At 32.9% G+C, this 14,359-nt stretch overlaps 1 protein-coding gene across 1 annotated transcript in view; it reads right to left on the bottom strand.

Annotated features, from left to right (window-relative positions):
- Positions 1-11: 11 nt before the first annotated feature.
- LOC115725568 (protochlorophyllide-dependent translocon component 52, chloroplastic-like) overlaps positions 12-14,359 on the bottom strand; it is a 30,644-nt gene continuing 16,296 nt past the window's right edge. Inside the window, exons 7-8 of the mRNA XM_061117635.1 lie at positions 4,491-4,636; positions 12-147 (exon numbers count right to left, since the gene is read on the bottom strand). Coding sequence (XP_060973618.1) covers positions 137-147; positions 4,491-4,636 — 157 coding nt within the window. The 3' untranslated portion in view covers positions 12-136. The remainder of the gene's footprint in view (positions 148-4,490; positions 4,637-14,359) is intronic.

Here is a 14,359-nt window from a genome sequence, read left to right on the forward strand (position 1 = left end):
AATTGGACACCAGTTGCTGTACCAGTCGAATTTCCCATCTGGGGTTTGACTACTTTCAAGCTCTGCCTCAAAAGGGTCAGTGAGATTTGTTGAAACAGATGAAATGGAAGTGTAAAGTTTGGATCTTGATGCTTTATCAGTGCTCCTCTGGCCATAAGACAAAGATGATGAAATGGGTTTTGTGTACTTAATGTTGGAATGGTAGTGAAGGAGCTTATTATTGGGAAGAGAATGAAGAAGTAATGAGATTGATGTGAGAGCTACCATGGCTGGTTAATTCAGAGATAAATTATAACATAATATTACAGAACTTGATGAACATTTATATACAAGTAGTTGACATTAATTAATAATTATTAGAAATGGTATTTTTTATGGGCAAATTTAAAAAATGTCTCTTTTGAAGATTTATTTATAATTTTACAGTTTATAATTTTTAATTATAAAAATATTTTTTATAAAATTTTAAAATTATAAAAATATACCTTGTTCAATACAAAAAATACTGAGAAATTAATCTGACAATAAATCAACTATAAATAAACAATAAAATAATAAAAAACAACTTTATATAAATAAATTATAAAAAAATAGATTCATTGAAGAGGTATTATTTTAAAAATATTTTTATTTTGGAAGAATTACTTCATATACTAATTTTTTAACTTTTTTTTTTTTTCAAATTTACGGTTTGAGTTTCTAAAGTAGTTGCAGTGCTAGTTGCAATATGGGTTTCTATACGATTTTTTGTTGCAATTTAAGTTGCAGCGCTAGTGGCAATATGAATTTCCATATAGAATTCCATAAAAATACAAAAAATATTGTTTTAAAGTGTAAAAATAAAAAAACCCACTTATCTTGTCAAAGTAATAATGATACAAACAATGACTCCCAAAGTAAAAATAAAAGGATAAATAGTGGCATAAGTACCCAAAGTTTTAAGTTTGTAAGCGGCATAAACCCAATGATTTTTTTTAGTGGCATAAGTACCCAATGTTTATAAAACTGTAATTTTCTTCTAGTTTCATCAGTACAAACTCTGTTATTGTATTAAACAGGACACATATAAGACCCAAATTTTAGATTATTTGGTTTGGACGAAAAATATGTAGTATCAGTTACTTCTAATTTTTTTTAATAAATTTAAAACAGAGTCTGTACTGACGAAAATAGAAAAAAATTACAGTTTTACAAACATTGGGTACTTATGCCACTAAAAAAAATCATTGGGTTTATATCGCTTACAAACTCAAAACTTAGGAGGCGTTTGGTTGGGAGGAATGAAAATATAGGAATAGGAATGGGAATGGGAATGGGAATGGGAATAGGAATAGAATGGAATAAAATTTAAAATGCATAAAAATAATTGATAAAAAAATAATTAATTTTTTTTTCTTGTTACATTGGAATGGTCATTCCTTCCTTTTTAAAATGGAATAGCCATTCTACCAAAATGGTGGAAAGAGCATTCCATTGGAATGTCATTCCAATACTTTAAAATGCAGCCAAACAAAGGAATCGAATGAAAATTATTTCCTTTCCATTCCATTCCATTTCATTACCTCCAACCAAACGCTACCTAAGTACTTATGCCGCTATTTACCCAAAATAAAATAGTGATACAAACACTATTTTCATTATTTTTTAAAAATATTCTTATTAAAAAGATAACCACCAATCCATGGCCTAACAGCAGACGAGATAAGGCAGTGGTATTGGTAGTGTGTTTTGCTTAATTTTAACAAAACAACTAATGTCTACTTATGTCTTGTCAATTTTATTTTATTAATTAAAATAGGTAATGACGGATCCAGAAATTTTACTTTGTGGGGGCTTATTTATCATTCAAAAATATTTATACTTATATTATAATTATTCTTATTAGATTTATTTAATTTTATGGGGGCTTTTTTTACGATTTTGATCTATAATTATCAAATTTAAAAAATTACATTTAATTTTTTAAAAGACAATATTTTTGCTAGTGGGGGCTATAGCCCCTAAACTAATACACTTGGGTCCGTCCCTGAAAATAGGTACATGTTATTTTTATTTTAATAGTTGATCCGATCGTTTTGATGTGAGCTCTAATATAAATTTTAATTGCGATTTAAATTATTTTTAATTGCTTCACGTATTTTTTTTTCCAAAAAAAAAAAAAACCTTTAAAATGAATAAATGACAAAACTCAATTAAAATATTCAATTATTTTTTCTTTTTGATGGAAGTTACTCAATTTAATTGGTTTCAAAATTTAATTATATTAAAATATTGGTTTCTTCAACTATACTACAAAGATACCCATATTAAATATATGGATAGGTAGTAGCTATAGGCATTGATTTTCATACTTACAATTGGTTCCAAGTTTGAAAAGAGTAGTATATAGACAAGGTTTTAAGATTTTTTTTTTTAAAAAAAGGGATATGGACAACTACATTTAAACCAAATAATTAAATATTGATATTTTTTTTTGTTAAAATATTTCTTTCATATTGGATTTCCATTTTTTCAAGCTAACATATCTTGTTTGATGATATCAAGAAAGATATACAGTGAGTGATTGTGATTGTCATACGTGTAGATACATAATTATAGTAAAAAAAAAATTATTTTTAGTGACAACATAATATAAAAGGTAAATATTATTTTAAGTGCATGTGTTTTGTAAAAATTACTATAAAGACTATCTTTATATTTTCTAAAATGATAAAAATAGGACAGTAAGTTCAATTTTCAACAATTTTATTTTTTAATATAACTAACTTTAAGACAATTTCTAACATCAACAGATACAGAAAATGTAACCAGTTTTGTCATAACATCTCTAGATAAAATTATTATTAAATTTTATTTTGATAAAAAATCAATTCATGGTCATATTTGTACAATTTTAGAATATATAGGGTCCATTTTATCATTTAATAAAACAGAAAGTCCAATTGGTAACTTTTACAAAAAACATGATTTAAAATGGTATTTATCCTAATATAAATTTTGTGTCTATTAATGTAACATTTAGTTACAACAAAAAAGTTACTTATGACTAAAACATAGTATTTATATATAAGTTATCACTAATTCACAACAATTATTGTGACGAAAAATTAATTTAGTCACAACAAATTATGATTTTTGTGACTAATACATTTAGTCACAGACTTTTTAGTCACAACATAAAAATGATAATTTAAAATTAGTCGCAACTTTTTCACTTTTAGTTATAAATTTTATTATGGCTAAAAATAATATATTTTGTATTGTTATATTAGTATTGTGTAGTTGATTATACAATTAGTTGCTAAAATTAGTTGGAAGGTTGAGTGTAACTAATTAGTAGAGTAAGACTTATGTGAAATTGTTTGTCTATGTGGTTCTTTGGTATTGGAAGAGATGACAAATGTATCATACTTACTAGGAATTAGAGATCACTTTTGCTTAAGACTTTACTAAAGATGCAAGAAGATTTACGGTTTGCTTAACTTTGAGCAAATATTCATTCATGCTCAAAGATCCTTTGTTCAGGTTCTGCAATTTGGTGCAAAACTCAAAATCAAAATTTTGGTTGATACTTGAAATGTGAAGTAATTAAGGGGAAGTGCTTCCAAATTTTTGGTAGAAATTTATTTCGAGATGTTAGTGGAGCTAACCCTAGTCCGAGCTAAACAAGTTGTCCTAGTCGGCAACTAACTAATAAGACTTTTATAAAGTGTAACTTGTAACCAATTACCACATATACAAATAAACTAGTTGGTGTGAATTTTGACTCGAGAATAACTTAATTAATAAGAAATATATTTAAGAAGAGAAGATATAATAATATTACATTGTTTAATTATGATAAGGATACATATATACACTATAGTTTTCAACCATTTTCAACCATGCAAATGATATTGACATATATAAATTTATGAACTCTTAACTCTTAGATGGCGTTTAATTGGAGGGAATGAAATAGAATAGAAAGAAAATATGAAACAATTTTTATTCTATTCTTTTGTTTGGTTTTATTTTAAAATATTAAAATGTCATTCTTATTCTATCTATGCTTTCATTCCTTTTTACCAAACATCACCTAATAGGGTGTTTGTTATGTGTGTTTGAGTTGGAGAGAGTAAAATTGAAAGAAATAGACCTTGAGAAAATATGAAACCTATGCGTTTGAGTGGATTAATATTATTACTTTTATAATTAAAAAAAAAAATCTACTTAGAAACACAAATCCCTTGTCATTCAAATTTAATTTAAATTTTACATTTTCATTCCAATCAATATCTAAATCTCGTATTAAACACACGCCCCATTAAATAGTTTTATTAGTTATTATATAGATAATAGTAGTCACTCATCATACCATGCCTTGATAGGTGTGAGAGAGATGTTTTAACGAAAAGCATGGTCATAGTCATGAAAATGGAAGATCTTGTGGATGAAATAAGACAACCACTTTGAAGCTACAAAGCAAAGCAATGCCATAGAAACCATACCAATCTTCAATGTTTGGCTTTGTTTATTGGTTACACCAACATATCCAATAAGAGCTATGGACATCACTTGTAGCATTACTTCTAACACTTTCAAACCCTTGTGTGCAGCACTGCAGCTACTACAATTCACTACATGGCTCCAATACCTAAAATATATACATTAACATTATTACATAAGATGTCCAAAAGGGTCTTGAAAATTAATATTGAAATATTGTGATAATTTTGTTGCATTATATATAGAACCTGTCCATGAGCTGTTCTTTAGGAGGGGTTGGTGGAAGAGCACCAGAGAATTTGCCACCCCAATCAACTTGGCCACCCCCATACTTGTTAAGCCATTTTCTAAAAGCAACCACATGAACATCTGATTTTGTTGGCACAAAACATGCTTTATTCCATTTCCCAACTCCAACTTCCATTATCTTACGCTCCTATATTACATTCAACAACAAATAAATTATCGATTTCTTTTTTCTCCAATATTTTTCTTTTACTGGAACGTTTCTGTTTTCCTTATTATCATTTCATATGTTGGCAAAATACATATTTTTTTAGTATATATTTGCAATTTAGTCATGTATTTTTTGACATTTATACCCATCTAAAAATATATTTTTTAATTTTTCAGCCTCCTAAACAAAATTTATGGATCCACTCAATGCCGACCCTATATGATTTTGGACCTTGTATAAAAAATGATGATGTTGAGATTACGATTCTTAACTTCTAAAGTATTACACTACTCATGTATCATGTGACATGTCATACATGGCAAGTTACTAGTAGCACATGAATAATAAAAATTGCATTATGAAACTTTCTCTAGTTTATTAGCAATTTTTTTAATTATTTTCTTATATTAATAATTTTTTCATTAGTTGTGGAAGTATTATTCTAATCATGTATATATATATAACTATATATAAAAAAGTAATTACCTCAAGATGTAGGAGATATGCATCTGAATCCAAAATAACATTTAAGAAAACATGAAGCATCCATCTTGGATATATTTCACCAAACCAATCATAAAATCTTCTTGGAAATCTTTGTCTTGATCCACTCATTATCAATCTGCTCTTACCAGGACTAATTGGAACACATATAAATACTAATACCATTGTTTGATTATTATTTTGAAACCCCTTCAAAACACACAAAAAAAAACAATTAAATAAAAATATTTTACAATTAATTGCCAAAAAAAATATAAAAAAAACAAATATATTCATCATCATTACAATATGGATTATTAATTAATTACCTTATTAGTCTCATCATCATTATCTTGATTTAGATTAAGTGGCCTAGAATTATAGAAAACAAATGGTGCAAAAAATTGATTAAAACCAGGATCACTCATTCCAGTGAAACCATTAATGTTGAAATTTTCCAAAGTTATTTCAAGAGGTATGCCACCTTCTCTATCAGCATTACCTAATTAAGCAAAAATACCAAGTGGATTATTATTAGTTCATATGAATTTAATGAAAAGTTATGATGACCCATTTACATATTTACGTTCAAAGATACTTATGTTGGTAAAATTTTATAATTTAAACTTAGGTAGTTAAGTGCAAAGTCATTTAGACTCTTAGGTGACCTAGGGAGGGCTCCAAAATTAAAAAATAATTAAGTATATATATATATAGAGCAAAATATAGAAGATATAAATAGTGAGAGTTTCTTAGGTGGGGGTATTATTTTTGCTCATACTATAGAGGGGTTTTATTTTTAATACTTATTCCAATTTTTTTAATATCTATTCTATATAAAGTATGGCTATATAACTGAAATTCTTGAATTATGAGAAATTCATGGGTAACTTTTTATTTTTATTTAATAAAATAATTAAATATTATTTATATATAATAAAATAATAATAAAACAAATCTAACTAATATTTGAATTGATATTTGAACTGGTAAGAGATTTGATAACTTTATCACTATTCCACCATTACCTTACCTTAATAACTTTATTTATTAGATTAATATTATTCTTTAAGATTTTTTCACATTAAAAGTAAATTAAAAGTAAATGTTATATGAGTATGCATATATTGAGATTAATATACTATTATTAATAATAATAATATACGTAATATTTGTTTTTAAAATAGGTGTGTTTTACTTAGTGTTTACAAAGTAAAAAGTCCAATCGTTCATATGATCATAACATTTTATACAACTTTTCATCAATTACAACTAAAAAGAACAATCTTATATTTTAATGTTAAATTTATTTATAATTTAATAAGGGAAATTTGATTTTCTATACTTAAAAAACCTTAATATTTTATTCTTAAATCAAAACATTTCAAACTAAGAAAAATATGACACTTTTATCTAAAACCCAAAAATACCCCTCTCATAACTCAACCCCATCTCTCTCTTCCTCTGCCGAAATCAAAAAAAAAAAAAAAATTCCCTCGAGTCGATGGTCGGACCATGGGGTCCGACCAAACGGACTCCGACCAATCGGACCCCACTCTCTCTTCCTCTCTCTGAAATCACAAAAAAAAAAAAAAAAAAAAAAAACATACCGGTCCGACCATCGGACCGGTATTTTTTTCTTTTTCCAAGACCCGGTCCGACTAATAGATGCACATCTTATATATATATATATATATATATATATATATTTTAAATAGTAAAATAAATGTTTTATCAAATAATAAATGCATAATAATTGATGGAAGATTTTTTTTTTTGGAGTAAAAAGATAATATCTAATTAATACAAAATCTTATTTAAACTTTCCATTAATGATGACTGCCTGTACATATTTTTTTTTTTTTTGAAGGAGCCCTGTACATATTTTCCATTAATGAACGACCACCAGAATTTTTTTTTTTTTTTTTTTTGAGACCCAGTCCGATGGTCGGACCTTGGGTCCGATTGGTCGGACCCCATCAGACCCTATGGTCCAACCATCGGACCTGGGAGCAATTTTTTTTTTTTCTGCGATTTCAGAGAGAGGAAGAGAGAGTGGGCTTTCGGGGTGCGACTTTTGGGCAGTCCGAGAGAGTGGGGCTGGGTCGGGGTGTTGGTGCGGGTGGTCGGAGGTGGCGGTGAGGGTCGAAGGTCGGAGGATGGAGGTCGGAGGTGGTGGTGAGGGTGGGCGGTTGGGATGTAAGATAGAGAGAGAGAGAGAGAGAGAGAGAGATGATGCAGAGAGAGAATTATGAGGGGTATTTTTGGGGTTTTGAAGAAAAAGGTATAATTTTTTTAGGGTTTAGATTTTTGGTTTAATAATAAATTTTTTTAATTTTTTAAGTATATAAAATCAAAATTCCCTTTAATAACTACACTATTATCGCTTTAATGCATTTAAAAATAATATTTTGAATATAAATATTTTTCCTTCAAATAAAATATACTAGGAAAATTCTATAATGCACCCCTTAAAATGGGTATATTGATACACCCCTATCTGTTTTAGTATCTGAAATAATTTTTTGGTCAAATTTTTTCTCATAGTCATGTACGTTATAGTTATTTAAGATATCCTGCAAAATTTTAAGAAATTCGGAAAAGTTTAATACGCCGAAAACTGCGTTCAAACAGTGCCTTGCACGCGTGATTATTTTATTTTATACGCGTGTAAAATAGACTGTTTGAACATTATTTTCTATATTGTAAATTATTCCGAATTTCTCAAAATTTTGTAGGATATCTTAAATAGATATAACTTACATGAATATGAAAAAAAAATTAGACTAAAAATTTTTTCTGGATGCCGAAACAAGTTAAGGGTGTATCAGTACATCCTTTTTATAGGGGTGCATTGTAAAATCATCCAATATACTATATTCCTTAAATAATATACATATATAAAATCTAAAAAAAGGACTAAAATCTAAACTAAAACTAACATTACGTGGCTCGCACGTAATATTCATCTAGTATATATATATATATGACATTATTGTATATTTGAATCTTACTTTTCACAATCTAATTAAATTATTCAAACTTTTCCAAAAACATGCATAACTATAATTATCCCATAATATATATAGTCAATAAAAATATATATGGAAAAGGTCAAAGTTTGAATTCCATTAACTACATGTGTGTTATACACAAAAGACATATTATTGTGACAATATATATTTTTTAATGATAAATGGCTTAGCTCTCAAAATTTGTTCTTGGCCTGAGGGACTTATATGGTCAAGCATAAACACAATTAGTAAGGTCTAATTATATCACACCATTATTTTTAAAAGCCTTAATTACAAGTTCATCTAAATGAGAAGAAAAAATGAGCATATCTATACATATGAAAACAAAACCAAAATAAAGGTGTTAATTAATTAATTATAATAGTGAAGAAATATGCAAAAAAAAGAAGAGAGAAAAATGGTAAATCTCAGCCCAATTGAGTGAGGGGTCTGTACTGCCTTTTATACACAAATGGAATGAAACAGAGAATACAAGTCAGCCATTGGCTGCAATACACGTGTACGAGTTTGTTACAAAAGCAATCATTAGTACAAAATACAATCACCACAGAATCTTTATAAAAATCAGTGAGGGAATATCCTAACGGTCCTTAATTTCTCACATGTTGAAATGGTGCAAATATTGCAGGACAGTCCCTGCATTTCCTTTTATTCCTTAACTCCACCCCTCAAGCGAAGTGGTGACTCCGTCAATCCGAGCTTGTCAGTTAGGAACTTGAAACGAGTTGGGGAGAGGCCCTTAGTTAGACAGTCGGCAATCTGATCATGTGATGGGATGTAGCGTATCTCAAGTTTCTTTTGTAGGACTTTATCCCTCACAAAATGCACATCGAGTTCTATATGCTTCGTTCGAGCATGATACACTGGGTTTGATGCTAGAGCGCTTGCACTCATGTTGTCACACCATATTATTGGTGTAGTTGACGTTTTGAAGTTCATTTCTTGCAACAATTCTTGCAGCCAGGACAGCTCTGCTGCTAGGTGTGCCAAAGACCTGTATTCAGATTCGGTACTTGACCTTGCAACAACTGTTTGCTTCTTAGACGACCATGAGATAAGAGAATCTCCTAAGAAAACACAATAGCCTGCTACCGATCTCCGATCATCGGGGCAGCAGGCCCAATCGGCATCCGAGAAACCTTGCAAGTTCAGATTTATGCTGGGAGCAATATGAAGACCGTGATGCATTGTCCCTTTGAGATATCGAAGAATCCTCTTAGTGGCACTCCAGTGTGTGGTTGTTGGACATTTGAGGAACTGACTCAACTTGTTAACTGCAAAGGCAATGTCTGGTCTAGTGTGGCTTAAGTACTGCAATGCTCCAATGATGCTACGGTAGTTGGAGGGATTTTCAAGTTGATCACCATCATGAATGGAGAGTGGCTTTCCTGCTGTCATCGGGGTTGGACTCGGTTTGATGTTGGCCATGTTGTGTTTCTGTAGAAGTTCAGCAATGTACTTCTTTTGTGACAAGTAGATCCCTGTATCATCCCTAAAAACTTCTATTCCCAAGAAGTAATGCAGCTGCCCCAAATCCTTTAATGAGAAGATCTTATTGAATTTTCCAATGAAGCTTTCTATTTCAGCCGAGTTGTTACCTGTTACTATGATATCATCCACGTAGACGAGAACCATAATGACAAACTTTGATGTTTTCATCATGAACAAAGATGAGTCTGCCTTAGAATTTTCAAAGTGCCAGTGAACCAAAGTCTTCTTGAGTTGATCATACCATGACCTGGGTGCTTGCCTTAGCCCATAAATTGATTTATTTAACTTACAAACATGATGAGGTTTAGTGGCATCTTCAAAGCCTGGGGGCTGTATCATGAACACATCTTCTTCAAGAACACCATTAAGGAACGCATTGTTAACGTCTAGCTGCCTTATTTCCCAATTGTAGGACGCTGCAATAGTCAATACCACTCGAACTGTGGAAGCTTTGATAACGGGACTGAAAGTTTCAGCAAAATCAACTCCCGGTCGTTGGTGGAAGCCTTTGGCAACTAACCGTGCCTTGAAGCGTTGAAAACTGCCATCTCGATTGTACTTGAGCTTGTGAACCCATTTGCATCCAACTATATTTGGTGTGGTGACAGCAGATCGAGGAACCAAAACCCAAGTTCGATTTTTGCGCAAGGCAGCCATCTCATCCTGCATTGCACCGTTCCACCCCTCATGTGAAAGTGCCTCTTCAACGGAATAAGGTTCATGGAGTGAGAGGTCAAATTGAGCATGACCAAGATACACTTTGGGTTTAAAAATTCCCGCCTTTGCTCGTGTTATCATAGGATGTGATGGCTGAAGTGGAGCTGGTGGTGTGTTGCAAGACGTATGTGCATCAACCGAAGTAGTGGCCTGTGATTCATCAAAAGACAGCTGGTGCAGGGGTGAGTGAGAGGTGTTATTATCAAGGTCAAAGTGGCATACCTGTTGTGGAGTCGAACCAGAATGTTGGGGAGATGGTTCTGCAAGTTGTTGAGTTGCTGGTGTAGTAGATGATGTGAGATCAGTCCCATGATCTGCTTCATTAATGGGATACAATGGAGGTGCTGAAGGAAGTGTGAACCAGGAGTGTGGTGCATCTAGTGTAACGACTTGTTCAGACTTATAGTTGTTGAAAAAGCCAGATTTACATGGGAATTCATTTTCATTAAAAATGATATGTCGAGTGATGTATATTCGACCATGAGGACTGACACATCTAAAACCTTTGTGAGCTTGGCTATAGCCAAGGTTGACACACTTAACAGAATGATACTGGAATTTATGTGTCTGATATGACCTTAGGCAAGGAAAGCAAGTTGCCCCAAACACTTTGAGAGTGTGATAATCTGGTGTTTTGGAGAAGAGAACCTCGTAAGGCGACTTACCACCAAGAACAGTAGTGGGCAGCCGGTTTATGAGGTGAACAGCTGTGTGGAAAGCATCAGTCCAATATTTTAAAGGCATGGAGGCTTGAGCTAATAGAGAGAGGCCCATTTCCACTATGTGGCGATGTTTACGCTCCGCTCTACCATTTTGTTCAGAGGTATGGGGACAGGAATGTTGAAAAACAATCCCATTCTGAGTAACAATGTTAGTAAAGGACTGAAATTCACCTCCCCAATCAGTTCTAAGAGCCTTGATTTTCCTATTAAATTGATTCTCAACCAAGGCCTTAAATTGCACAAACGCTGAAAGTGCATCAGATTTGTGCTTCAAGGGAAATAGCCAAGTGTATCGACTATGATCGTCTACGAAGTGTATATAGAACCGAGAATTGGTATGAGAATTAATGGGAGCTGGACCCCATAGATCGGTATGGACAAGCTCTAAGACCTGAGATGCACGACTGGATGAGTTTTTAAAAGGTAAACAATGGGATTTGCCATATTGACAAGCATCACAAAACAGTAATTTTTCATTGATAGCAGGTATTACATTAGAAGTTTTCAACACTTGACTTAACACAGCATTAGAAGGGTGACCAAGCCTTCTATGCCAAAGATCTAAAACAGACTCATGAACATTGATTTTATTCGACTTAGATGTTGCTGTAACAACACCAGCAAAGGACTCAAGTTGGGACTTTCTAGACCGAGGACATGTTTGACGAGAATCTTGCAGAAGAGAGGTGTCGAGTCGATACAGGCCATCTCTAAGAGCTCCTCGCAGAACCACCTTCCCTGTCACCTGATCCTTCACACAACAAACAGAGGGAAAGAATTCAATTGACACATTGTTGTCAGAAGTGAGTTGTGAGACACTTATTAAATTCTTAGAAATATCAGGAACATGTAGAATATTTTTAAGAATTAAAGGAGTAGATGAGCAGGTTTTTAATAGGCCAGATCCAATGTGAGAGATGGGTAATTGATTACCATTACCAACTGTGATCTTCTCCTTACCACCATACACTGATTTGTTGCTCATTTGACCTTCTTCAGCAGTGAGATGGTTACTTGCCCCACTGTCCACATACCAACTATCATCGTTGAGGATTTGTGGTGTGGCAACAAGAGCATTAAATTGTTTGTCCTGCTGTGGTTCTCCTGGTGGTTGATGCCCCATGTAACTCTCATCATACCGGTTGTAACACACTGCAGCCGAGTGGCCATACTTGCCACAAACTTGGCAAGTTGGCTTCGAGCCGGCAAATCTGCCTCCTCGACCTCTGCCACGATTTCCTATTCTCCCCCGAGATCCAGAGTTTGGATTTGAGCCTCGTCCTTGCTGAGAATACTGGTTTGAGTACCGAGTGCCTCCTGCACCAGTAGGTTTATGAGCGATATTAGCTGACGGTGAGTTAAGATTTTTGTGGCTGGGGGGAGTTGCTGTAAGTCTTTCAAGTCGATTGTCGAAGCTCAGCAGAATACTTTGCAGTTCCTGCCAAGAAGTTTCAGATCTAGCCTCTATTAGAGAGACAATAGACAAGTATTCAATCTCCAAGCCCGAGAGAACATTGGAGACAAGATGCCTCTCTGGATATGGCTCTCCAGCTAGAGCCAAAGAGTCAGCCCACATTCGCTTTTGCTTTAAGTAGTCCGTCATGGATGTCGAACCTTTCCTTGTTGTCTGAAGTTTGGTTCGGAGATCATCAGTATGAGCCCTCGAGTAGGCACCAAAGAGGTTTTCGAGAGCTGTCCAGAGAGAGTAGGCCGACTGGCAGCCCATTACTTCAGACGCAATACCCTCCGTCATGGATCCGTAAAGCCACCCCATTAACAACTGGTCATGCACAAGCCAGTTTTCATAGTCAGGGTTAACAATCACATTATAATCAGTAGTTTCAGGGGTACCTGAGGTTATAAATTCTTCTGGGCAAACTCTTTTGCCATTAATGAATCCTTCGAGTCGGTGGCCGCGGATGATGGTGAAAACCATTGTCTTCCACAAAGGGAAGTTGTGTCTGTCAAGCTTCATGGTAAATGGCTGACTGAGTGTACTACTAAACGGCGTAGTCACTGGTGCGGGATTCATCGACACGGTCTGAACAGAGGCAGCCGCTCGAGGTTGGTTCTGGTGGGATGCTTCAGAAGTTGCAGTCCCTGAGCCATCATCTTGTTGCTGAACTGGAGCTGAGGTTGGATCTGCCATGGCGATAGCCTAGATTGGCTCTGATACCAAGTGAAGAAATATGCAAAAAAAAGAAGAGAGAAAAATGGTAAATCTCAGCCCAATTGAGTGAGGGGTCTGTACTGCCTTTTATACACAAATGGAATGAAACAGAGAATACAAGTCAGCCATTGGCTGCAATACACGTGTACGAGTTTGTTACAAAAGCAATCATTAGTACAAAATACAATCACCACAGAATCTTTATAAAAATCAGTGAGGGAATATCCTAACGGTCCTTAATTTCTCACATGTTGAAATGGTGCAAATATTGCAGGACAGTCCCTGCATTTCCTTTTATTCCTTAACTTACCAGGTATGCGAGTTTGCATTAATCCATAATGAGCATATGGAACATGTGCAGGGTCCATAAGATTCTCAATCATCACCTCATATCTAAAAACATACACAAATTAAATTCACATTATATAAATAATTTTACATATAATGTAATCTAATTATTAAAATCTTAATGGCTTACCCATAATGAAATTCTCTATTTAATATTGTTTGAAAAAATGATGGATCATCCATTTCCGCAATGTAAGGTGGTTTTTGCTTTGTAATAATATTTTTATATTTTGGATCTGTATTTGGCCAAAACCATACAATACCATTTTGGACAGTGCTTGGGTAAACAGAAACACATGCTTTTTTAGAAGTTTGAACCTGAGTTATGATAAATAATTTAAAAGTTAGTATTTAAATATACAAAATACTAAAAAATATCTAAAACCATCTAAAATTAATTACCATATGTAATTTAAAATTGAATATACATATATAACTAATATCATTA

The sequence above is a fragment of the Cannabis sativa genome, chromosome 6, assembly GCF_029168945.1.
Source record: "Cannabis sativa cultivar Pink pepper isolate KNU-18-1 chromosome 6, ASM2916894v1, whole genome shotgun sequence".
Classification (NCBI taxonomy): domain Eukaryota; kingdom Viridiplantae; phylum Streptophyta; class Magnoliopsida; order Rosales; family Cannabaceae; genus Cannabis; species Cannabis sativa.